We start from the raw sequence: 26,877 nt of genomic DNA on the forward strand, positions 1-26,877 counted from the left end.
CCCATCTGATCACATCCAGACAGCATCCCTTTACTCTTTCCAGGCCATGTGTCCCTGCTTCCACTGCCTCTGCATTTCCTTCTTGCTCCTCGGTTTGACAAAAGTCCTAGTACAGTGAAACACAATGGTTTCTGACTTCAAACACATTTGGGGTAGTGTGCAATATCTGTTCATTATTGAGCACAGGTATTTAACAGGTCATGGTAACACCACATACTTTCATATTCTGTACTGATGGCATAAGTGCTTTTTTTCTTTTTCTTCTATGCATTTCATACATCATATTGCGCATATGTTATTTTGTCTGTGTATGTATATGGCAAAATCATTACATTAGATGTACACAGTAAGAGGATAATTACAAAATGTTAAAACCTTTTCACAGTTTCTGTATGATGCATGCTTATTTGATAGTGCTAACTCATGAAATGTATCTTCATTTGATTTGAAAATATAAGCCAATTTGGTCATTTGCTTGCACAAGTGCATGTTACTCTCACTTTGGAAGCTGTTGTTTGACCAGTGTGGTTTCTTTCCTTTTTCTGGGAAAAGAGGACTAGCATGTTGGCATGGTGACATGTTTGAACTCTAGCAATGGTTTAGGTTTCATTACTTATATTAATCTGCATACAGAGCAAGTCATAGAGTTACAGTGTCCAAATCCAACTTTCCTGTTAAAAGAGCCATGGTGAAAGCTGCATCTGAATGGCAAAAGTAGAGTTTAAAACAAAGGGATGTAGAGTGAGCATATGGAGCCTGTATAAATCCTGTTTGGACTAGTCTTAGAGATCTATCAAATATCCATGCTCAAGTCATCAGTGCCATGGAACATCATTTACATGCACTTCTTCACTGTCTGAGAAGATGTATTCAATTTTTAGTAGACAGCTATTCTTATTTTAGTTAAATAGTTTGTGTGTTATTCTTGTGCATTTTTGTCTGTGTTAAACATTATTACTTTCCCAAAGCAACTGAGATTTTTTTTTTTGTTCTCTTAATAGATTCTGCGTGTACTTGGTGAAAATGCAATTGCTGTTCGAACAAAAGCCATGAAGTGTTTGTCTGAGGTTGTTGCTGTAGACCCCAGTATTCTAGCCAGGGTAAAAAAAGGAAATATCTATCATGCATACTTTTATCACGCTTAAAATAAATCCTTAGTTCTTATTTTGTATGTGTTTTATTTGTTCTTTTTAGCTGGATATGCAACGAGGTGTTCATGGACGGTTAATGGATAACTCCACTAGTGTACGAGAAGCAGCTGTGGAGCTGCTTGGCCGATTTGTGCTCTGTCGTCCTCAGCTTGCTGAGCAGTATTACGACATGCTGATTGAAAGAATATTGGTACAGTGACTTGTGATATTTATAAGTTAAATGGCACTGGGATTTTTTTTTTCAACAGAGTTTATATGTTTAATAATATGGAATTATCACTCCAAGAGTAAATTGTATTTTATTGCTTTAAGGAGCATCATCCTTGTAAGACCAACCCTGTAATACACGTCACTTGTTTTGAGTGGAGTCTTTTTTACATCAGAAAGTTGTATTGCAGTAGAACCAGGATTATGTTCCTTTTGATTCCATTGTTAAGGCACAAATTAGGTGAAACGAAAAATTATTCCATGTTTGAAGTTTGAGATACGAGTCTCTGAAGGCAGTTCAGTAGTGTGGGACAATGAAGAAAGATCTACAACACAATAATCTAAAGTTGCTAATTGTAGTCCAAAAGAAAGAGAAAACTACTTTGTTTTTCTGTGCTGTTTTAGCGTTTTAAAAGGTTTTCTGTTGTTTTTTTGTACAAAAAGTGTTTTTTTTTTGTCTGGATATTTAGATATAGTTAAATTAAAATTGTATTTTAAGATAACACTAGCTTTTAGGATCCATGTCAGGCACCTTTTTAGTCAAATACTACTCATTTGTTATGGTTACATGATAAAACATGTTCGTGAAGGGCTTTAGAGATAGGTAGCTTCATATGCTTACATGTATAAGCATGTGTCGTGGTTTAACCCAGCCAGCAGCTAAATACCACACAGCCGTTCACTCACCCTCCCCCCCTCCCTCTCTGGGATGGGGGAGAGAAATGGGAAAGTGAAGCCTGTGGGTTGAGATAGAGACAGTTTATTAAGACAGGAAAATAATAATAATAATGATAATAGCACTACTAATAATAATGTGTACAAAACAAGTGATGCACGATGCAATTGCTCACCACCCGCTGACCGATGCCCAGCCTAACCCCGAGCAGTCCAGCCCCCCCTCCCCTGGCTAGCCACTCCTGTATATTGTTCAGCATGACGTCAGATAGTATGGAATACCCCTTTGGCTAGTTTGGGTCACCTGTCCTGGGTTTGTCCCCTCCCAGCTTCTGCTGCACCCCCAGCCTGCCCGTTGGCTGGACAGAGGAAGTTGAGACGTCCTTGGCTTGGTGTAAGCACTGCTCTGAACAATTAAAACATCAGCGTGTTATCAGCACTCTTCTCATCCTAAGCCAAAACATAGCATTCTACCAGCTACTAGGAAGAAAATTAACTCTGTTCTAACTGAAACCAGGACAGCATGCATAAAATAATTCATCCTGCCATTCAGATTAAATGGGTTTTGAATAAGATGAAATGAAACTCCTCATCTATCTCCTTAGATGAAGCCTAGGAAAATGGAAAAGACTTGCTACATAGGCTTATCCATAAGCTTTATCCAAAGGCTTGAAGTATTACTGTCCAGATCTGCAAAGGGTCTTGTGTGTTCCAACAACGTAGTTAAGCATCATTACATCTAACTTGTAAGCTCTTGAAGTGGAATTACACATTAGCAACATCATGAGCTCTTAAATCAGAGGGTATAAGCGGAGGAAGCATTTTCAGCATTCTGGGTGCTCAGCCAGGCCCTTAGAACTGTTGCAGTTAAGTGGCACAAGTTATGCTGACCTTGCACTCTAGAATATTTTAACTGCCTTTTCTAAATATGTTTTGCAAGTCTGATTGGTTCATCTTCAAATATTAGTTCATATAACACAAACTAATTCATATGTTGGATTTGTTTTCAAGACTGTAATACTTTTCTTCTCACAGGATACTGGTATCAGTGTCAGAAAAAGAGTCATAAAGATACTTAGGGATATCTGCATCGAACAACCAACATTTCCCAAAATTACAGAGATGTGTGTGAAAATGATTCGGAGAGTCAATGATGAAGAAGGCATTAAGGTAGAATAAAACATTTGTCAGGATTTTAATTATAATTGTTTTAGTGTTTCTGTATTTTGACAAAAAAGAAAACAAAATCAAACATCAAACAACAAACAACACACCACTATTTCATTGCTTCATTGTAAGATTTATTATTTTTATTTACTTTTCATTTTTTGAGAGAACAAATATCTTGACTTCCTACATTGCTGACTTGTTTTTCTTTCTCTTGTTTTCTTCATTATTTTTTTGCTGGCAATCAAAAGGTTTTAAAAAATATGTATGTTTTCTAGATTTTTTTTCTGCTTGTAAGTATCGTCTCTGGGTATTCTCTTTTCTAACAAGTAAAATTGGCATATAAAAATCCTTTCTGCAAACAAAATAAGCTTTAGGTCAAAATTAAGTTCTTGACATTAGTATATGCCAGATACGTATGTTCTGCATATAAAACATTATGAAATATTTGTGTGTGCTTCTTTTGCATTAATTCTGAATGTTTAATGAATCACTTATTCCCCCTGAAATGTTACTTATGTGACCATATTCTACTCTTTGTGCAATGTGTATGCAGAATGACACCAAATTAAGATTATATAATAAATCATAAACCTGACACTGATGTTTTTGTTTGATTCAGCAAAATAATTTTAAAATATCTGGGTAATTAAGCATTCCCCGTGTAATAATTTTGTATCACACTTCCAGTGGGATATGAAATATGCAATTTTCAAGTTTCAGCATATATTTTTACCACTCGAGACACATTAATGCCAAGTGGCTTTCAGAGAAGACTGTTAATCGAGATGTAGGATCCAAGGTGCTGCTGTGCAGGGAGGATGACCTTGTTCTCTCCTTCTTTCCCTTGCCTTTCCGACAACCTCAGGCAGTGTCTACAATGTATTTTCAATGTTTCCATAGTCAAGGAGAAATTCTTATATCTGTATGCTTTATAAGTAATGCAGGATAATATAGTTCACTTTCATTCTGTTCCATATTTTCCACCATCCAAAAACATGGGAAGGGAACCTACTTCCTAAGTTTGGCTAGAGAGATTTGGGGTTCTCTCCTTGTCGCAATTGTTTTGAAAACTCCAAAGTAATCTACCACTGCTGCTAATTCTGCTATAGAAATCATAATATTGTTTTCAGTTGTTATTTTTTCAGAGTACTATGTTTTCCTGAGGAATGCAAATCAGTGCAGGAAAGTTTTAACTCAATTTTCTGTAGCATCAGTTCCCAGTGATCATTTGGTATTTTACTTGTTTAGAGGCCAGTATAACTCCTGTAATAGTATACCTGGGTCTCTCAAATAACATTCTCTACAACGATCTCACTTAGTTTTAATAATTCCTCATGAAAAGGCACATATCATCAACAAATCTATTTTATGGGTATATTAGAGATAATACCTATGTGCCAAGATAAGCTTATTTATTTATGCTAATACTTTTTTCTTTGTTTTTTTTTCCTTCAGAAATTAGTAAATGAGACATTCCAGAAGCTCTGGTTTACTCCAACTCCACACCATGACAAAGAAGCAATGACCAGAAAAATTTTAAACATCACTGATGTGGTATGTTATACAAATTTGAATGAGGTTGCATGCAAAGCTTGATTATGTTTTTAGTATCTTTGAAATATTGTCTGTAGTCTTTTAGAAAGCAAAAAATATACAAGTATCTTACTTATCAGATAGCTGTCTTTATGTATCTCCTGACACTGAATATATGATAGAATTATTCATCTGATGGAACAAGCTTTAGGAAACTTTAAATGCTCACTAATATGCTGGCAATGATAACTGGGACCATATTATATTCAAGTTGTATAAAACACTTGTTCAGTTAACAGAACAAATTTCTATTACGTATAACATTTTCCAGCAAATACTAGTAGCAGTGTATAGTTAAGCCTAGCTAAGAAATTGTCTCTTAAAAGAAAGTTTTCCTTAACAATTAATAATGTTTATTTTGAAAGATTAATAAGCTTTTTTAACAAATACAGGGTCAACTAGAGTAAACTAATATCTGCAGAATTGCATATACTTTCTAGGAGCAGTGAATTAAACAGCATGTCTCAAAAATCTGTTTCAAATAAAATGCTTATACTTCTGTAGTGAAAATGTGTTGTGCAAAATCTCTGTGCTGAGAAAGTTTTTTCATATCAATTAACAAAGGTATAAAGATCAAATAAGTACTCATTTCACTATTTTAAATTGTGTTTAAACTCTATCCTGCTTTTCAATATTTTTACTAAATTATAGTGTAGTATGCATTTTTCCAGACTGGAAAGTTAAGCAATCTTAACTCAGTTCTCCTACTAATTCTACTTTAGAGCACTTGTGAGCTGTTCTTGAGATATAATGAGAGTTAAAGATTGGTTTGTTTATATTAAAAGTTTGTATGTACACATATACGCACACACACGTGTTCATTTTTGATATGTCAGGCTTGTATTTATGCTTTAATCTGTACAAAATGTCACTCTACAAAACCTGATGAGAAGTTTTTTCAAACGCAGAAAATGGTTTCTAATCTCCAAAGATATAAAATCATTGTACTGAATGCATAAAAACAAAACAAAAAAAAAACAATATCTATGCATGTTTACTGTTCTTTAAAGATAATATGTTTATTGAAGTAATATTTCTTCAGGTTCCTTTTTTAACCAGTTTATTCTCAATACTGCTTTTAGGTTGCAGCTTGTAGAGATACAGGGTATGATTGGTTTGAACAGCTTCTTCAAAATGTAAGCAATGAATTTTGAATGTATAGCACAATTGTCACAAGAATATTAACATTTCTTTTGATGCTAAAATACATTGGAGGGGGACTACAAGAGCAATCCATTCAGTAGACAAATTCAATTAATGCCCTTTTAAACACATGACTTTGGGTTTTGTTTGTTTGTTTTTAATCTTTATTGCTGTGATTTTCTTTGTCTCTGACATTAGTTTCTGTATTTCTCTATGATCTGTTTTAAAAATACTTCACGCTTTGGTTTGTATTTTGGGCAGGTTTTTGTTTTTTGTTTGTTTTTGTTGTTTTTAATTTAATGGTGTCCTCAGTAATTAGTGACATTACCTTATCTGTGGACTTCATGTTCTTAATTCTGAAATGAACATCTGGTACAATGTAGATTTATTTTTTCAATGGCAGATAAGTATATATTCTAATAATATCTAATATATTAGTTACACAGTTTATAAAAAGAGTGAATGTTTGGAGTATTGCTTACTTCTACATATTTTACTTTCATTTTTTTCTAAGAAATGAGCTTTCTTTCTTTATATCTGTTAGCCTGTGTTAACTTTCTCCTCTGCATCTTCTATGCACCAGTTAATTTTCAAGCAAAAATAACAAAAGCAGGAATGGGGGAATTAGAGGTCTCAAAAATTTTTACTTTACCCTGGAGTGTTATGAAAATAGGTAGCCAAGTAAATTAGCATGCCCCTTAATGCCAGCAAGGCTTCACCACGGGCAAATAGTGCCTGACCAATCTGGTGGCCTTCTATGATGGAGTGACTGCATCAGTTCACAAGGGAAGACTGACCGATGTCATCTACCTGGAGTTCTGTAAGGCCTTTGACATGCTCCCACATGACATCCTGATCTCCAAATTGGAGAGAGATGGATTTGAAGGGTAGACCGTTCGGTGGATTGGCTTCAAGGTCACACCCAGAGAGTGTCAATGGCTCTATGTCCAAGTGGAGGCCGGAGACGAGTGTTGTATCTCAGGGGTCTGTCTTGGGACCAATACTGTTTAATATCTTTATCAATGGCATGGACAGTGGGATTGAGTGAACCCTCAGCAAGTTTGCAGATGACACCAAGCTGAGTGGTACAGCTGACACAAGAGAAAGAAGGGATGCCATCCAAAGAGACCTGGACAAGCTTGAGAAGTGGGCCCATGTGAACCTAACGAGGATCAACAAGGCCAAGTGCAAGGTGCTGCGCCTGGGTTGGGGCAATCCCGGACAGGAGCACAGACTGGGAGAAGAAGTCATTGAGAGCAGCCCTGCAGAGAAAGACTCGGGGGTTCTGGTGGACAGAAAGCTTGACATGAGCCAGCAGCGCACAGTTGCAGCCCAGAAGGCCAACTGCATCCTGGGCTGCATCAAAAGAGGAGTGGCCAGCAGGTCGAGGGAGGGGATTGTCCCTCGATTCAATTGATTTAATACTTAAAGGGAGCTTATAAAAAAGAGGAGGCTGAGGGGAGACCTCATCGCAGTCTACAACTTCCTCGTAAGGGGGTGTCGAGAGGCAGGAGACCTTTTCTCCATTAACACCAGCGGCAGGACCCGCGGGAATGGAGTTAAGCTGAGGCAGGGGAAGTTTAGGCTGGACATCAGGAAGGGGTTCTTCACAGAGAGAGTAGTTGCACACTGGAACAGGCTCCCCAGGGAAGTGGTCACTGCACCGAGCCTGACTGAATTTAAGAAGAGATTGGACTGTGCACTTAGTCACATGGTCTGAACTTGGGTAGACCTGTGCGGTGTCAAGAGTTGGACTTGATGATCCTTAAGGGTCCCTTCCAACTCAGGATATTCTATGATTCTATGATTCTATGAAAAAAGATGGAGAACAACTTTTTGCTTGGGCAGATAATGAATGACAAGAGGAAATGGTTTTAAACTAAAAGAAGGGAGATTTAGATTAGAGGTTAGGAGGAAATTCTTCACTCAGAGGATGGTGAGGCACTGGAACAGGTTGCCCAGAGAAGTTGTGGATGCCCCATCCCTGCAAAGGTTCAAGACCAGGTTGGATGAGGCAACCTGATCTAGTGGGTGGCATCCCTGCCCCTGGCAGGGTGGGTTGGAACTAGGTGATCTTTAAGGTCCTTTCCATCCCAAGCCATTCTGTGGTTCGTTGATTAATGCCTGCAATGAAGAAAAGGCTACAGTATGACTTCAATTCTTGTTAGATATTAAAGCATATTCAGGGACATAATTTCAGTCCCCAATTTTTTTTCGTAGAAAAGAAGGCTCAAACTGATTACAATGTTCATAAAAATGTTTCATCTTCGTTTGAGTTTTTTCTTTTGTATGATGTCAAAAACATTCTTTTTGCCTTTGCACTTTTTTCTTAAGCATTTTTAAAAGCCTTCTATTACTTACTGGTAGCAAGTATTTCTAGATTATTGTTTTCCTCATAATTTCATGAAGCACAAAGTTAGCTTTCATTCCAGTACAAAAATCAGGAGAACTGCTGTCTTCTGTTCTTTTGTTGCAGTTATTTTTTCTTTAATTCTATAGCATTTTGATTTTTTTTTAACTTCCTTTAATTATTTCTTCACAGTGTAGCTTTTACGGAGAAAATAGAGATACTTTTGTAATGCAAAATCCTTGTGTACTTGTAGTAATTATTATAAAAACAGTATGTATCCAGTGTAAATTAATGCACACTTACTACTAAATTGTTTTCTCTTTCATCTGCTATAGCTGTTGAAGTCAGAAGAGGATGCCTCATATAAACCTGTGAAGAAAGCCTGTACTCAACTTGTTGACAATTTGGTTGAGCACATCATTAAATACGAGGAATCTTTATCAGGTAATACTATTTAGAATCCAGTAGCTAAACTGCTTTGAATTTTTATAATACTTTAACAGTGGTTGTTAAAATTACTATCATGAAAAGTTACTGTTACAGAATTCCTATCACAAAACTAGTGATAGTGAATTATTGCATTTCAGTTCATTATGAACTTTTGAGCACTGCATGATAATAAAGCTTCCCTAAGTTTTCTTTAGTTAACCACAATAACAGAACTACTTTTAAAATAATTTGTTAAAACTTTTAGATCACTAAAACAAAAACAAATATGAAATACTTTATTTGCCTTAATATGTTCCACAGTTGTAATAGGAATCGTTGCCAGGGCCAATGTTCTGTATACAGAAAATATTTAAAAAATACTAATGTCTTTGAAGCATCTCTGCTTCTTATTTCACATATTTTGTGATCCTATACAAATGATAATACATTATGTTCTCATCTCTAATGCTCTTATCTAATAAGGATATACAAGAATATTCTTTACTGATCTTGAAAGATATGTCATGACAGATATTCATATGATACTTAGGCCATATGTTTTTAATTGATCAAACAATGCTTAAATCTAATATCTTTTGTGTATTTTCTAATTTTTGCAGATTCCGACAACAAAGGTGTGAATTCTGGTCGCTTGGTTGCTTGCATAACCACTTTGTACTTATTCAGCAAAATCAGGCCCCAGCTAATGGTCAAACATGCCATGACCATGCAGCCATACCTCACCACTAAATGTAGTGTAAGTAGAGAAAATAAGAATATTGGCCTTGTTTTTCCCCAAGATAATTAAGCATAGAAATAAATGGCTGTCTTGCAAGCTTAATGAAATTGAAGGTAGGAAAAGAGAAATAAAATTGTGTTTCTATTTCATGAACATCATATCTTCTAAAGATACTAGGTCCTCTAGTATGATCTCTGTAGCTTCTAAGATGCTGTTCCTCATCATCTACCTCCACGTTTTACAGCCAAATGAAATTGAAACCTTTACCGCCTCTTTCCCTTGAGGACTGAAAACCACTTTTTCACCTGTTACAAAATCATTCCTTAATTTTTTTTTGTTTTGCAGTCACATTCTTAAAAGTAGGTAAGATTTAACTTAAGAATATTAAGACTAAATGTATGGTTCCATGAGACAGTATGACTTCATGTATAGTAAATGTATCAGAAGGAAAATGTCCTGCTCTGTCCTCTTCAGCACCTCACTTCTGCCTTCCCTAGCTTCCACTTATGCAGGTCTTTTGTGCCCTGCATAAGACAGTTTACCTCTCAAAAATAGTAGAGAGCTATAATGCTAAACCATGCGCTCCAATAAAGTGCCTCCTCTGAAACATTGTGGAGCTTTTTGTTATTTTGAGTAGCACAGTTGTCTCAGTGAAGGTTGTGATAAATCCTTTATCTGGCAGAAGGAGCAAAGCAGATCATGCAGCCATGGCTAAAAGGAGAGCATGGCTGAGTGGGTGGCAGCACGCTATTGCATTAGGTCAGCTGCCCTGGGAAGGACAGGTTTGAGAGTACTTGTTACCAGGTGAGCTTGTACATATAGCCTAGCATTTTGACACAGTTTCCCATAGGATCCTACTGGATAAAATGTCCAGCATACAGCTAAACAAAAACATCTGATGGGTGAGCAATTGGCTGATGGGCAGGGCTCAAAGGGTTGTGGAAAATGGGTCTGCATCAGGCTGGTGGCCGGTCACTAGTGAGGTACCTCAAAGCTCCAGTTCTCTTCAATGTTTTTATAAACGATTTGGATGTAGGACTAGAAGGTATTTTAAGTAAGTTTGCCGACAACACCAAAATTGGAGGAGTTGTAGACTCTGCTGAGGGTGGAAAGGCCTTGCAGAGAGATCTGGACAGATTGGAGAGCTGGGTGATCACCAACCGCATGAAGTTTAACAAGAGCAAGTGCTGGGTCCTGCACCTGGGACGGGGCAACCCTGGCTATACATACAGACTGGGTAACGAGATGCTGGAGAGCAGCCCCGCAGAGAGGGATCTGGGGGTTTTGGTTGATAACAAGCTGAATATGATCCAGCAGTATGCCCTGGCAGCCAGGAGGGCCAACTGTATCCTGGGGTGCATCGAGCACGGTGTCCTGGTTTCAGCTACAATAGAGTTAATTTTCCTCCTAGTAGCTGGTAGGGTGCTATGTTTTGGATTAGGATGAAAAGAGCGGAAGACATATGAGCAGCTGAGGTCACTTGCCCTGTTCAGCCTGGAGAAGAGGAGGCTGAGCGGTGACCTCACTGCAGTCTACAGCTTCCTCATGAGGGGGAGTGGAGGGGCAGGCACCAACCTATTCTCCTTAATCACCACTGATAGGACCCGCAGGAATGAGGCAGGGAAGGTTTAGGCTAGACATCAGGAAGAGGTTCTTCACTGAGAGGGTGGTCGCACACTGGAACAGGTTCCTGAGGGAAGTAGTCACAGCACCAAGCCTGTCTGAATTTAAGAAGCGTTTGGACTGTGTGGTGCCAGGAGTTGGACTTGATGATCCTTATGGGTCCCTTCCAACTCAGGATATTCTATGATTCTATGAAAAGAGTGTTGATAACATGCTGATGTTTTAATTGTTCAGAGCAGTGCTAACACTAAGCCAAGGACTTTTCAGCTTCTCGCTCTGTCCTGCCAGGCAGGCTGGGGGTGCAGCAGGATCTTGGAGGGGACAGACCCAGGACAGCTGACCCAAACTAGCCAAAGGGGTATTCCATACCATCTGACGTCATGCTGAACAACATATAGGGGTGGCTAGCCAGGGGAGGGGGGCTGGACTGCTCGGGGTTAGGCTGGGCATCGGTCAGCGGGTGGTGAGCAATTGCATTGTGCATCACTTGTTTGTACACATTATTATTAGTAGTGCTATTATCATTATTATTATTTTTTCCTGTCTTAATAAACTGTCTCTATCTCAACCCACAGGCTTCACTTTCCCATTTCTCTCCCCCATCCCAGAGAGGGAGGGGGAGGGGGAGCGAACGGCTGTGTGGTGTTTAGCTGCCGGCCGGGTTAAACCACAACACACAGCAGTGCTAGTTGGTCGAGGGAAATGATTGTCCCACTCTACTCTGCACTGGTGCGGCCTCACCTCGAGTACCGTGTACAGTTCTGGGGCCCACAGTACAAAAAGGACGTGAAACTCTTGGAGAGTGTCCAGAGGAGGGCTGCAAAGGTGGTGAAGGGCCTAGAGGGGAAGACATATGAGCAGCGGCTGAGGTCACTTGGCCTGTTCAGCCTGGAGAAGAGGAGGCTGAGGGGAGACCTCATCACAGTGTACAGCTTCCTCGCGAGGGGGAGTGGAGGGGCAGGTGCCGACCTATTCTCCTTAATCACCAGTGATGGGACCCGCGGGAAAGGTGACTAGTTGAGGCAGGGGAAGTTTAGGCTGGACTTCAGGAAGAGGTTCTTCACCGAGAGGGCGGTCGCACGCTGGAACAGGCTCCCCAGGGTTGTAGTCAAGGCACCAAGCCTGTTGGAGTTTAAGAAGTGTCTGGACTGTGCTCTTAGTCATATGGTCTGAATTTTTGGGTAGACCTGTGTGGTGCCAGGAGTTGGACTCGATGATCCTTATTGGTCCCTTCCAACTTGGGATATTCTATGGTTCTATGATTTTCTGGATTCGGTCCTGAAGCACTCTCTAGGTACATCTCCAGCAGATTTTTAGAGCTGTTTCCTGACTAATAGTATAGGAAAGGGGTATCAGATCATTTACTTGCTGCAACATCTCTTTAGTGGGTTACATCGCTTTTGTTCTTACACAGGTTGAGATGAATTGTAGAATAAATTCACCACTGTCAACTTGAATATGTTAAATAGCTTGATTGTAGCATATGGGAATTATCCTATTGTGATCAGTGAGCCTGATTTGTCAAAAAAAAAAGTCCATTTGTATCAGGATGTATATTTAAATATAAAAATGTTTTCTGTAGATTTCTCACAATATATATAAATTCATGATTATGCAAACTAGTAATCGTTTTAATTGTAATTTCTATGTTAATGTACATTATTGTCTATTTTGTTTAAGCCACATTCAGCCATAGCACAACTTTATTTGTTGCTGATACCTGTTGCCAGGTGTTGTGTGTTCTCTAGTGTGCATCAAGAAGCATTCTGTAGATTTGTTGTAGGACTCTTTAAATATATATACACGTATATATATATGTAATAAAATTATCAGGATCAAAAGTTTTCAGGTGTGCATGCAGCCTTGATGAAAGGTGAAATTCTGCTTCTACAGATTTATTTTTTTCTGGAGGTTCCATAAAAAAACAAGAACTAGCTTTCATAATAATAAGTAATTTAATATCATACGTAAACTATATGAATAGCATTCTAAATCTTTACTAAATACCTTAGTGATATCTTACATAAGAGCTGGGATTTTGTGACTATCAGTGCATATTAATAACAGTTACAGACAGTTTATATGTAACATATACAGAAATGTTAAATGCTATAAACACTGTTGTTTCAGACCCAGAATGATTTCATGGTGATCTGCAATGTTGCAAAAATCTTAGAGCTTGTAGTGCCGCTAATGGAGCACCCAAGTGAGACCTTCCTTGCCACTATTGAGGAAGACCTCATGAAACTCATCATCAAATATGGCATGACGGTAAGATTTTAATTGCTAATATTCAGTTGTTGATTCAGGTTTATGTTGTAACATACATGGTTTTGATTTAATGGAAGTCTATCTTCATTATGAAGTTGCTTATGCTGGTCATAGGACCGATGAGCCATGAAATAAACAATGTTCTTGGTTTACTGGAGTTTGTATGTGTTGTTGCTATATTTTAATGATTATGACTTTGGGCAGGTTTTCAGAGCAGTCTGGGAGATAGACTGCTAGAGCGTTTGTTTTAGTTCTACATATCTCCACAAAAATCTCAATTTTAATTTCTAAGTATGTAATTCATTTGTTCTCTCTTGCTCCTAGGTTGTTCAGTATTGTGTGAGCTGTCTTGGCGCTATTGTGAATAAAGTCACTCAGAACTATAAATTTGTGTGGGCCTGTTTTAATAGATACTATGGTAAGTGAAGTCAAGTCACAACATGTAAGTTTCACTTTTCAGTTTTGGCTACAAGTCTTAGGGATGCACCCTGTTTATATACTGTCATTAAAACTTTTATCTTACTGTAGGTGCGCTTTCAAAATTAAAAAGTCAACACCAAGAAGATCCCAACAGTACAATACTTACTGCCAATAAACCAGCACTCCTCAGATCACTTTTCACTGTTGGAGCTCTATGTCGGCATTTTGATTTTGATCAGGAAGATTTTAAGGGCAACAGTAAGGTAAAATAACTTGTATTTACTCTCCAAGTCTTATGTGTATTGAATGTTCCACTTTTATTTGAAAACACAGTATTCCTAGTTGCTCAATGCTGTTTTTTCATAATGCATAGAAGGATGTTTTTTGGTCTGTAAATATGTGCAAAGGCTATGTAGTAAGATTGTGTTTCTCTTTTCTTTTTGATATTTATGGTTTTCATAAGAGATTAAAAGCATCTGTTTCATCCTCAAACAGTTGTTATTTTTGTTGTAATTTACTCAGGTTAACATTAAGGATAAAGTACTTGAACTGCTGATGTATTTTACAAAGCATTCAGATGAAGAAGTACAGACAAAAGCCATTATTGGCCTGGGTAAGAAATATTAATAATTTTTATTATTCTGCTATAGTAAATATCTATGCATTCTAGCAGGGATTTATGTATTTATATGGTGACAGGGAGTTTATTTAAAATAAAACTTTACTACATGTTTTATTTGAGAAATTGCTAGAGAAATGAAGTCAAAGGGATGCTAGTTGTATACTTCTGCAGTAGAGTGGATGCTTTTGACAGTGAATGCCTTTTTGATGCGTGTCCAAGTTTTAAAAAGCAGTGGATTTCAAAAGTAATGGAGATGCAAGTATTTTTTAGCTCCAAATCTTGTGGGGTTTTTTGTGTTTTTTGTGTTTGTTTGTTTTTCAGTCCTCAAGGCATGGTTAAAGAATAACTAGATAAAAGGCTGGAAAAATCTTGAGCATTCTAAGTGAAGGGCCAGATCTTCTGCAGGAATTAAGGGAATTATGGCAGTTTGTAACAACTGGGGGTTGTTCTGTGAGATTTCACTAGACATTGAGATGATAACATAGCCTAAATATCACTGTTCTTTTTAGGATTTTGACTGTATTTCAATTTTAAATCGATTCTTTATCTGAAGCCATTAGTGTGGTATCTCAGTGACTTGCAGTAATGCATGAACTGCCATTGAGTGGTTTATATCACATTTGTCTTCTGCTCAAGGACAGAATCTGTACTTGTGAGAGAACCTTTTGGGCAGAACCGTTTGGGCAGATAGGCCTTGGTTTCTGAAAGAGTTCAGTTCATGGTTATGGCTTGGTCTAAAGAAAGTTCTCTCGTGTGTGAGCTAGCTATAATTTAACTGTGAGCTATAGTTTAACTATGGACAATAATTTGCCTTCTTATGCTGCTGTTTTGGTGGCTTTTTAGATGACTAGTAAGGGCTCTGAGGATAAGAACCAAGACTTAATCTTGATTTGAAAGTCTGTGAGAATCCATTTCAGACAGCTGAGCAGAATTAATGGCTTTAGAGTTGTCTCAGTTGCAGCAGCAATGCCATGGTGTTCTGGACTAACTGGAGTTTTTCTAGGCATTGCATCAAGGTGCACAACACTTTCTGTAGTTTAGTCAAATTTAATTGTCCTGTACAGGATATTGCACATGGGACATAGGCTACCATGCTAACCATAGACATAATTACTTTACTCATGGATGTTGACAATATTGCATTAGCCAACAATGTTGCTAACTTAGAGACTGAACTCTGATCAGTTTGGGGGAAGGGGAGAAGGTAGGGGTGCCTATCAATATATTTTTTTTCAGATTTTTCTTCCTCTGCCTGTAAGCACCTCGATCTTTATTTTAATTAAACCTCAGAACACTGCTTTAAGTGATATATTGATCTCATCTACATATTGGTTCTATTTTGGGGTTAGCTGTTGTATGTGTGGACATGTGGTAGACAGGGCAAAATTTTACCTTACAGGCAATTGAGCCAAGTTGTCAAATCATTCAACATTTGTATGAAGCAATAAGGTGAAAAGAACTAGCAAGCTATTTCCACATTTATACAAAATAAAGATGTCGCGTAAAGAATGCATATTTTCCTATCAGTAATTATTTGTGTGTCCTTTCAGTAAGGACACTTAACAGGCTTAGCCTTTGCTTTGGGATGTGTCACTCCTGTTGAGGGAACCTGGCCACTATGGTTAAGGATAACAAAAAATGTTTTTATAAATATATTAACGACAAGAGGAGGGCCAAGGAGAATCTCCATCCTTTACTGGATGCAGGTGGGAACATGACTACAGAGGATAAGGAAAAGGCTGAGGTTCTTAATGCCTTCTTTACGTCTGTCTTTACTAGCCAGACCACTTATCCTTGGGGTACTCAGCCTCCTGACCTGGAAATCTTGGATGGGGAACAGAAGAACCACCTCACAATTCAGGTGGAAACAGAGACCTGCTGCTCCACCTGGAGCACAAGTCCATGGGGCCAAATGGGATTCACCCAAGGGTGCTGAGGGAGTTGGCGGATGTGATTGTTGGTCCGCTTTCCATCATCTATCAGTGGTCATGGTCATCTGGAGAGGTCCCGGATGGCTGGAGACTTGCTAATGTGATGCCCATCTATAAAGAAGGGTTGTAAGGAGGACCCAGGGACCTACAGGCCTGTCAGCCTGACTTCGGTGCCAGGAAAGGTGATGGAACAGGTCATCTTGAATGCAATCACACGGCATCTGCGGGACAACCAGGGGATCAGGTCCAGTCAGCATGGGTTCATAAAAGGCAAGTCCTGCCTGACTATCTCATCTCCTTCTATGATAGGGTGACCTGCCTGGTGGATGAGGGAAAGGCTGTTGATGTAGTCTACCAAGACTTCAGCAAGGCCTTTGACACGGTCTCCCACAGTATTCTCCTGGAGAAGCTGGCAGCCCATGGCTTGGACAGCTACACCCTTAGCTGGGTTAAAAACTGGTTGGACAGCTGGGCCCTGAGAGCAGCAGTGAACGGAGTGAAATCCAGCTGGTGACTGGTCACCAGTGGTGTTCCCCAGGGCTCGGTGTTGGGGCCCATCCTCTTTAATATCGTTATTGATGACTTGGATGAGGGAATTGAGTGCACCCTCAGCAAGTTTGCAGACAACACCAAGTTGAGGGAAAGTGTCTACCTGTCGGAGGGTAGGAAGGCCCTGCAGAGGGACCTGGACAGGTTGGGTCAATGGGCATTGGCCAATGGGATGAGGTTCAACATGGCTCAGTACTGGGTCCTGCACTTTGGCCACAACAACAACCCCATGCAGCGCTACAAGCTTGGGGCAGAGTGGCTGGAAAGCTTTGCAGAGGAAAAAGATCTGGGGGTGCTGATTGATGCTTGCCTGAACATGAGCCAGCAGTGTGCCCAGGTGGCCAAGAAGGCCAACAGCATCCTGGCTTGTATCAGGAATAGCGTAGCTAGCAGGACCAGGGAGGTGACCATCCCCCTGTACTCTGCTCTGGTGAGACCACACCTCAAGCACTGTGTTCAGTTTTGGGCCCCTCACTACAATAAAGACATCGCGGTCCTGGAACATGTCTGTCCAGAGAAGGGCTATGTAGCCGGTGAAGGGCCTGGAACACAGGTCCTATGAGGAGCGGCTGAGGGAACTGGGGTTGTTTAGTCTGGAGAAGAGGAGGCTCAGGAGAGACCTTATTGCTCTCTCCAACTACCTCAAAGGAAGTTGTGGGGAGCTGGTGTTCAGCCTCTTCTCACAGATAACCAGTGATAGGACTAGAGGGAATAGCTTCAGCTTGTGCTGGGTAGGTTTAGGTTGGAAATTAGGAGAAAATTCTTCTCAGAAAGAGTAGTCAGGTGTCGTGGTTTAACCCGGTCGGCAGCTAAACACCGTGTTCGCTCACCCTCCCCCCTCCCTCTCTGGGACGGGGGAGAGAAATGGAAAGTGAAGCCCGTGAGTTGAGATAAAGACAGTTTAATAAGACAGGAAAATAATAATAACAAAATAATAATAACAATAATAATAATAATAATAATAATAATACAATGGTGATAATAGGTAAGTAATAATAGTATGTACAAACAAGTGATGCACAATGCAATTGCTCACCACCCGCTGACCAATGCCCAGCCTCACCCAGAGCAGTCCGGCCCCCTCCCCCCGGCTAGCCACCCCTATATATTGTTCAGCATGACGTCAGATGGTATGGAATACCCCTTTGGCTAGTTTGGGTCACCTGTCCTGGGTCTGTCCCCTCCCAGCTCTTACTGCACCCCCAGCCTGCCTGTTGGCAGGACAGAGCAAAAGGCTGAGATGTCTTTGGCTTGGTATAAGCACTGCTCTGCAACAATTAAAGCATCGGGGTGTTATCAGCACTCTTCTCATCCTAAGCCAAAACACAGCATTCCACCAGCTACTAGGAAGAAAATTAATTCTGTTATAACTGAAACCAAGTCATCAGGCATTGGAATGGATTTCCCAGGGGGGTGGTGGAGTCACCATCCCTGGGGGTGTTTAAGTAGTGGTTGGACGTGGTGCTTAGGGACATGGTTTAGTGGGTGACATCGGGGTAGTAGGGTGATGGTTGGACCAGATGATCTTGGAGGTCTTTTCCAACCTTGATGATTCTAGGATTATATGATTAAGCTTAACCGTAAGTCTTTTAAGGTCTGATTATGGTTCTCTTCCCAATGTGTACTTGCAAGGCAAGTCGAGGATATAACATTTTGATTTTTGTTCCTTGATGTTTCCTTGGAGAGCTCCTAATTATTCAGATACTGACCACTACACTGCTTCCAGACCTGTATGACTCTTCTTACTGCAGCTTCCCTAGGTCAGCACCCTGTCTTTATCAAGAGTATTGCTTTCTTGGCTGATAGAACTCCTTATAAGTTTTGGATGGTGTTCATATGAAAAAGCAATACTGTTTGGATTAGAAAAAGTTATGCTGTTGTAGGAATTGGGAGGGGATAAATTTCATACCTGTATTTTGAAACAAGACTTAAAAAATAGAAATATAATTTCTAGATGATAATGTGGAATATTTCCTCTTCCCCCCCCTTAGGATTTGCATTTATACAGCACCCAAGCTTAATGTTTGAACAGGAAGTAAAGACTCTGTACAACAGCATTCTTTCAGATAAGAACTGTTCAGTAAACTTAAAAATCCAGGTGTTAAAAAACCTCCAGACCTACTTGCAAGAGGAGGATACACGTATGCAGCAGGCAGACAGAGAGTGTAAGTGTTAAATTCTTCTGTGCTAATGAGGCATTCAAAATCTAACTTTTTTCATACAGTTATGTATGTGGACTGAATCACTTAAGATTGTTATCTATCAGTAATACTGTACGCAAAGTATCCTAGGAGAATTTTCAAAAAACATTATGTGCATAGGTGTATTGAGAAGTGTAGGTTATTATTAACTTTCAAGATGTATAAATTCTGGAAGCAATCCAGAATACATAATTGCTGTAATGATGTTAGTAATGCTTTTCATCAAAATCTTCTCTAAGGTTAATTTGCAGATACAAAATAAGAAATAATAAGAAAAATTTTAAATTAAAAACTTTTTTTTTTTTTAAGGAAAAAGAGTATAATTAAGGTCATGTCTCCAGTTTTCTTGAAGAATATTTACCATCAGATTGTTCTACATTTCATGAGATCATAAACACATTCTAAGACAGATGAAATGTATATATATTGTAAAGCTTAAAGATCACTATGCATCAACTAATGGCAAAGTAAATGATTATACTGTGGTGAGTGTTATTGTTTTTGTCCTTTTTACAGGGAAAAAAGTAGCAAAACAGGAAGACCTGAAAGAAATGGGTGATATTTCCTCAGGGATGAGTAGTTCCATCATGCAACTATATCTCAAACAGGTCCTTGAGGCTTTCTTTCATACCCAGTCCAGTGTACGCCACTTTTCTCTAAACGTCATTGCACTGACATTAAACCAGGGTCTCATCCATCCTGTTCAGGTATGGTAGGCTTTTTTTTTGGGGGGGGGAATAGTATTTTGGGGGGGACGACATTGGATAGATAGTATTACTTTTCTGTTATAATTTCAGGTGTATGCCAGGCCTTTCCCTTCCTTTGTTTCTTTATACTGGAAACTGTGTTAGCTTGCCTCCACCTCAATCCCCATATCCTCCAAACACTATGAAATTCCAGAGCCAATGTTGGAACTGTCTTCAGTCATCGTCTCCATTATTCTTTGCTTACATAATATTTTTTATAATTTTTAATGCTGCACCCATCATGCATGTTCAGTCATAAGTTGTGTGCTTGTTTGTTGTTTTTTTTTTTTAATGGCATTTTTTGTACTGTAAATTGACTTTTGAGTTTGAGAGAAATAGGAATGCTACCTGAAACCTTGCACAACTTCTATCATTATTTGTAATGCTGGTCTTTCTTGTATATTGTACTATGTGCTTGCAAAAAGTAGTCAGGTGGTGAAGTTGCATAGAGTTTACTATTCTAGTTCCTGCAGTAGTCAGAATACAAGAACAACAGTGTTCTGACTGGAAGAACAATGGAAGAACAAAGACAGAGTGAGAAAGAGGTGGTACAATGACTCTGAATAATTCTTTCTTTTTTTTTTTTTTTTTTTTTTTTCAAGTGTGTGCCATACTTAATTGCTATGGGCACAGATCCAGAGCCCTCTATGAGAAACAAAGCTGACCAGCAGTTGGTGGAAATAGACAAAAAATATGCTGGGTTCATTCATGTAAGTAATTCTAAATTAAAATTTTACAGAATACTGTTTGCTGATAGCAAACACTTGAATATGCCTCAGCTGCAGAAAAATAGTATCAAGTAACAAATTAACTATAAGCAGTTGTAAAGAAGATCCTGACTCTTTCCCCGATCAGAGATTTCTGTTGTTAGAAATAGAAATAATGTAATAGGATGTAATAATTTGAAGCATCTCTTCCAGTCTAAAATTGTCTTTAATTTATAGTTCACAATGTTTTGCACAGTGAATAGTACACAAACATTTATTTGATAAGAGATAAGGACAGGTGTTTCGTAATGTTTAGCAACAACTTAACCTATATCAGTAGACTAGGGAGAAGAACACATTCAAAATAGGATTTTAGGATATTGAGGCTTTATGAATTGTAATCTGAGCTGAAGGAGCATAGCATAGGAAGTTGTTGGAAATTCTAGGATATCTGCAAAAAAATATAAAAATAAAAATCTCATTTTTTGTTGGTTATTTTGCACTAATATGGACTCAGTATTGGTTTCACTATAGCTGACATAAGCATACACATTTGGTAAAATATTCTGTTCATGTATGAACATTTCAGTATTCTTGAAAGTAGTTTAAGTTGGAATACCTTGCTGCAGTTGGTAAATAGATTAGCTGTATATGTTTCTAACATAGAATGAATGGTGAAAGCAGTTCACAAGACACTTTGATCTCTGCCACAAATTATGTTTTAATGTTTGCCAACTCAAGAGGTAGTATCACTGCAGTGCATGTTTGAAAGTTAAACTTCAGATGAGCAGCCACTTAAAAGGAAATAAGCTAAAAAAAAGTTTGTAGTTTCTGTTAACAGGCATTTGTTTAATTTTCCACTGCAAAAAAATATATGTTTCAGTTTCACTGCTTGAAAGCAATGGTTTAAATAAAAATAAATACTTTTCAGATGAAAGCAGTGGCTGGTATGAAGATGTCTTACCAGGTGCAACAGGCGATCAATACCTGCCCAAAGGATCCTGTAAGAGGTTTTAGACATGATGAATCATCCAGTGCATTGTGTTCACACCTATACTCTCTGATTCGAGGAAACCGTCAACACAGACGAGCATTTTTAATTTCTTTACTCAACCTCTTTGATGATACTGCAGTAAGCATCACATTTCTTTCACCTCAAAAGAAATTCAAATATAGCAGTACAAGCTTAAATTCTCCTTTCACAATGTATTTTTATGACATAAATATTGATAACTTTGTTTCCCTATTGTGTTTTGCTTTGCTTTGCAATATGAGGTATTTACATATATAATATTTGTTATTTTTGCATCATTCTATATCTTTCTATATACCCAGTTTGGATTGATCAAAAATAATGTATCTTCAGTTATGGCTAAATTTTACATATGTTCTTTAGTGTCAGGTGGAAGATATCTAAAATAAAATTTGTTATGTTTTTTTGCTCTAGACTGTTAGGAACATATGATAAGAGTATAAATCCAATGTATTTATAGGTACGCTTATAATTTTGTATTTATTCTTAACTTCCAGAAAACAGAGGTGAATATGCTCTTGTACATAGCAGACAATCTAGCATGTTTTCCTTATCAAACACAGGAAGAGCCACTGTTTATAATGCATCATATAGACATTACACTATCAGTTTCTGGTAGCAACCTACTACAGTCATTTAAAGAGGTATGTGTCTTTATAGTTTACTATATTATGGTGGCAACATAAGCTTCTCTATAATTTGGTCAATTTTTCAGTGAGTACAGTACCATTATTATGATATGGATGAGCAGCATTACTTTGTAATTATTAGTTAAAAAACAAACAAACAAATAACCCTTTTTGTTCTGGCATGGATCTGGAAGACACTGATTAAAAACCTTTCCTTACATTTCTGCTTACATTATTAAAAAAGAAAGAAAATTTTGAGATCTCAATATTAAATACCTATCATTTCCTAATATTTCTGAATAATAATAAATTGCATGCATCTGGAAGTACATGAACCTGGAATCATCATGAAATACTGGTTTATTGTGATTGTTTCAATAATAAAATCCAGTTTGCTGTTTAATTCTTTTTGTTCTCAAGTAGCTGATGGTAGTTGCATGTGTGTCACCTGAGAGACTTTAAATACATTGTTTACTGCAAGAAAAGTGTGCTGTATTTCATTTCATATGGTGGTATATAAGAACCCCAGTCATGGTATAATATCTGTTGTTACGGCAATACACAACCCTGTAAGAAAAAGACCTCTGTTTCTCAGACTTCGTCATTTCCTGGACAACTTTAATGATTAATGATAAAAGGTACAAGCTGTTAAGAAGCAAACCCATTCCAAGAATTTCCAATCTGATACTAATTACAAGTCAGAGTTGATGCCTGGAAAGTACACTGCTTTGTGTTCTCACCCCACCAAAGTTGATTTTTGATCTGGTAGAAAAAGACAGATTCTTCAGATTGGGCACCAGTGTCAGTGGAGTACCTCCCACTTGGGGGGAGGGGGGGGGAGTAGTCTTTGGATCAGTTCTTTTGGGGCAGGGGTCAGGGGGGAAATTTAGCATCTTTTTTCCATAAATAATTTTAATCTTTGAATATTGAGTTCTGAATTATTTGTTGTTGTTATATTGTTCAGGGAATTCTTGCTGATTTCAGCCAATGATGATTTTGGAAAGATTTTCTAAAAACAGACATGATGCTACTTTACCCTAATTTTGGAACGTGTGTTAATTTCTCTCTGTCACAGTCTATGGTGAAAGACAAAAAAAAGGAAAGAAAGTCTTCATCAGACGAGGAGGCTGAGAGTGACAGTAACAGTGGCAGTGAGAGTGAAAGTGAAGAGGAAGCTTCTAAGCCTCGGAGATTACGGAAACGAGTAGACTTTGATTCAGATTCTGATGAAGAAAATGATATAAATGCTGTGATGAAATGTTTACCAGAAAATTCAGCTCCTTTAATTGAATTTGCAAACGTCTCCCAAGGCATATTATTACTTTTGATGCTGAAACAGCATTTAAAGAACCTCTGTGGATTCTCTGATAGGTAAGGATACTTAGATAATAGCCTGATCTTGTAATTTAGTGGGTTCTTTGTAAGGATTAAGTTTGGAAGTTTTTTAAAAAAGTTATTGTAACTAATTGTTTAAGCAATAGATTTATGTAAGAGAAAAATCATAAATGTAACAAGTTGAATGTAATGAAACAGAAACTTTGTCTTAGAAAAAGCAATGATTAATTTTTTATTAGGTTGTCTATTGTAGATGAAATAATGAAAGTATGACTGCTTATATTGAAGATTTTAAAAGCTTTTCCTTGAAATTATTTTAGAATTTCCTTAAAAACTCTTCTTTCTTGTTTTCTTTAAACAGTAAAATTCAGAAATATTCTCCATCTGAATCTGCAAAAGTTTATGATAAAGCTATAAACAGGAAGACAGGAGTGCATTTCCATCCAAAACAAACTCTGGATTTTCTGCGGAGTGATATGGCTAATTCTAAGATCACTGAAGAAGTAAAGAGAAGTATAGTAAAACAGTACTTAGATGTAAGTAAAGTTGCTCAGCAGAAAATCTATAACTCTTTTAAACTGGCTAACACAGTACAAACTTGAAAGTAGATGCTAATGAATTAGACAAACATTTCAAAATGTTATGTTTCTGGTAATCTTATGTGATATTCTGATAACTCTCAGTTTCCTTTCAGGAACACATGAGCTGTTCAAGCTTGAAGTTGTCTGCCATATGTTTTACCCTGTTTCCTTATCTTTCCATTTAATTTAATTTAGTGTAGTGTCATATCAACGGTTATTTTTAAAGTTACAGTGTGGATCTTTTTTTTTTTTTTTTTTTTAATGTATAGTTTAAACTCCTTATGGAACATTTGGATCCTGATGAAGAGGAAGAAGATGGAGAGGTATCAGCTAGCACAAATGCTCGGAACAAAGCAATTACTTCACTGCTTGGAGGAGGCAGCCCTAAAAACAATGCAGCTGAGACAGAGGATGATGAAAGTGATGGGGAAGATAGAGGAGGAGGCACTTCAGGGGTGAGGCGGAGGAGGAGTCAACGTATTTCGCAGCGTATTACGTAAAATGATTTTTATGTGCTTATAAATGTCAATCTATTATATTAAATGTACACCAAGTAATGTAATCCACATGAAAGCATTTTGTAGATAGAGATTCTCTACTTAAGCATTTATACAACTTTTGTAGAAAGTTTAACAGAAAAGACAATAATAAAAAAAAATAGAAAATGAGATTTATCCAGCATAAAAAGTTATTAATTTTCCTTTGGAATGTACTGTGTGTTATCCTTTTTATTGTTGCCATTTTTTTATGTAGCTTTATTATTCATGTGTATATATAATTTTATATATCAATAAGAGATAAAGACACGGGTACAAATTAAGAGTATGTGATTTTACAAGGATATGTTAACCCCTTGGCGCTGGCGGTCGCGGTGCGTCTCATTGCCGGCAATGGAATGTGTGCTGGGAAATCCCAACTCCCGGCGTCAAGGGATTAAAAGCAATAAAAGCAATAATTTCACTAAAGTTCTTTTGTGTAACACTTGGTCTTTTTTCCCCCCCAATGTTTTAGTCATTGAGAAGGTCAAAACGAAATTCAGACTCTACAGAGTTGGCTTCACAGATGAATGAAAGTGTTGATGTCATGGATGTCATCGCTATTTGCTGTCCAAAGTACAAAGACCGACCACAAATTGCAAGAGTAGTACAGAAAACCAGCAATGGCTTCAGTGTTCAGTGGATGGCAGGCTCCTACAGTGGCTCCTGGACTGAGGCTAAGCGCCGTGATGGCCGCAAACTGGTGCCTTGGGTAGACACTATTAAAGAGTCAGACATTATTTACAAAAAAATTGCTCTAACAAGTGCTAATAAGCTGACTAATAAAGTTGTTCAGACTTTACGATCGCTGTATGCTGCCAAGGATGGAACTTCCAGCTAATGAATTTGTACATGCAGCCAAATTTGCAGGAATTGAAATAACACAAAAACTTGAAATATCAACTTTCTGGAAACAAACAGTTAAATGAAAAGTAAGAATGGGACCTGGGACACAGGGAAAAAAAAAAAAAAAGAAGGAAATGTTTGGTAAACATTTTTTGTGGGAGCTTCCTTCGCTGTTGTGCAGCAGAAACTTCTCAGTTCATTTTTACTCCCACTGTATTATAGTTTAACAAAAAAAAAAATGTTTATATCTTGAAAAAAAAAACAATTTCTGTTTAAAAAAAAAATAAACAAGTGAATGTTGGAAATTAGTCTGTTAATGTTCTTAATAAAGTGTTCTTGAAGTTTAACCTAGCAGCGGATGGCTTTCTTTAGCTTAGCCCAGTTTCCAGGGAAGCATTGTTTTTCCAGGCTGTAAAATGGCATAATCTCCTGGATATATAATTTATTCTGTTGAAGGAAAAAAAAAAGGGGGGGGGGAGGGGAGGGGGGGGGAGCATGCAGTATCTCTGACCTATTTGCAGGAGGAGTTTTTGTAAATGTAGATTTTGATGTATTAGGTCACCCTGAAATACTACAAGAAAAGGGATCCCCAGCAAATCTGGTGGAATGAATACTGCAATAAATTTTTTTACTTCTCTTTGTTACTTGTCTGTTTCCATTTGAATTTCTTATTGTAAAGATCTGTTTAAATCCATTTATATTATTTTGCAGTCTTTTATGTAATATTTACTATATTAGTGGTTTTCAATTCAAGACATAAGATATTGTTTATACAGTTTGTATAGGCTGATTTCTGAATAATTGGTATCTTTAGTTTTATCCCTTAAGGGATATAAACACAAGTTAACTCCAGGGTTTTACTGTATCCTGCAATATTTAGTGTTAACTATATAATATAGCACTGTGCCAAACACATTTTCAAGAGTACATTTTGATATAAAAAGAAACTATAGTTTATTCCTTGTATGCTTCGATTTCTTTCTAATGCTGTCCAAATGGTAATTTATGATAGTTTAAATTTTGGGAAAGCTGAATGACTATTCTGCTTGGGCTAACTGCCCACATATGCATGTCTCTGGGTTAATAAATATACAGGTTTATGTCAAAAGGAGATAGCCACCAGTATCTGAGGAGTGAATGGGTACAAATCTGGGTAATTATGTCACATTCCTTCACAATATTTTTTTTTGTTTGTATATTATATGTATACTTTTTTTTTTTTTTTTTTTACAAAAAGGGGAATTAGGGGAATATTAAACCCTGCTGTGTTTTCAGTATATTTATCTATAAAACATGTTCCTCAATAAGTAAATCTTTCTTCATGTTTATTTTCTTTCACAAATTTAATTTATGGTAGGATATTGCTTTTATGAAACTATCTGGCAGAACT

At 37.7% G+C, this 26,877-nt stretch overlaps 1 protein-coding gene across 8 annotated transcripts in view; it reads left to right on the forward strand.

Moving 5' to 3' along the window:
- Window positions 1-26,444, forward strand: part of LOC101793805 (nipped-B-like protein) — a 200,874-nt gene extending 174,430 nt beyond the window's left edge. For 7 of the 8 annotated variants that reach the window (XM_038169444.2, XM_038169445.2, XM_038169446.2 and 4 more), the window contains 20 exons: window positions 1,002-1,100; window positions 1,195-1,341; window positions 3,069-3,203; window positions 4,659-4,757; window positions 5,879-5,932; window positions 8,625-8,733; window positions 9,339-9,475; window positions 13,211-13,351; window positions 13,676-13,769; window positions 13,880-14,034; window positions 14,294-14,384; window positions 18,865-19,038; window positions 19,591-19,781; window positions 20,423-20,530; window positions 21,459-21,659; window positions 22,058-22,204; window positions 23,265-23,560; window positions 23,886-24,060; window positions 24,375-24,560; window positions 25,117-26,444. In XM_038169444.2, coding sequence (XP_038025372.1) covers window positions 1,002-1,100; window positions 1,195-1,341; window positions 3,069-3,203; window positions 4,659-4,757; window positions 5,879-5,932; window positions 8,625-8,733; window positions 9,339-9,475; window positions 13,211-13,351; window positions 13,676-13,769; window positions 13,880-14,034; window positions 14,294-14,384; window positions 18,865-19,038; window positions 19,591-19,781; window positions 20,423-20,530; window positions 21,459-21,659; window positions 22,058-22,204; window positions 23,265-23,560; window positions 23,886-24,060; window positions 24,375-24,560; window positions 25,117-25,482 — 3,105 coding nt within the window. In that variant the 3' untranslated portion in view covers window positions 25,483-26,444. Of the gene's footprint in view, window positions 1-1,001; window positions 1,101-1,194; window positions 1,342-3,068; window positions 3,204-4,658; window positions 4,758-5,878; window positions 5,933-8,624; window positions 8,734-9,338; window positions 9,476-13,210; window positions 13,352-13,675; window positions 13,770-13,879; window positions 14,035-14,293; window positions 14,385-18,864; window positions 19,039-19,590; window positions 19,782-20,422; window positions 20,531-21,458; window positions 21,660-22,057; window positions 22,205-23,264; window positions 23,561-23,885; window positions 24,061-24,374; window positions 24,602-25,116 lie in introns of all 8 variants that reach the window. The other variant, XM_038169449.2, reaches the window with a different exon arrangement.
- The last annotated feature ends 433 nt before the right edge of the window (window positions 26,445-26,877 follow it).

Source organism: Anas platyrhynchos, chromosome W (genome assembly GCF_047663525.1).
Source record: "Anas platyrhynchos isolate ZD024472 breed Pekin duck chromosome W, IASCAAS_PekinDuck_T2T, whole genome shotgun sequence".
NCBI lineage: Eukaryota > Metazoa > Chordata > Aves > Anseriformes > Anatidae > Anas > Anas platyrhynchos.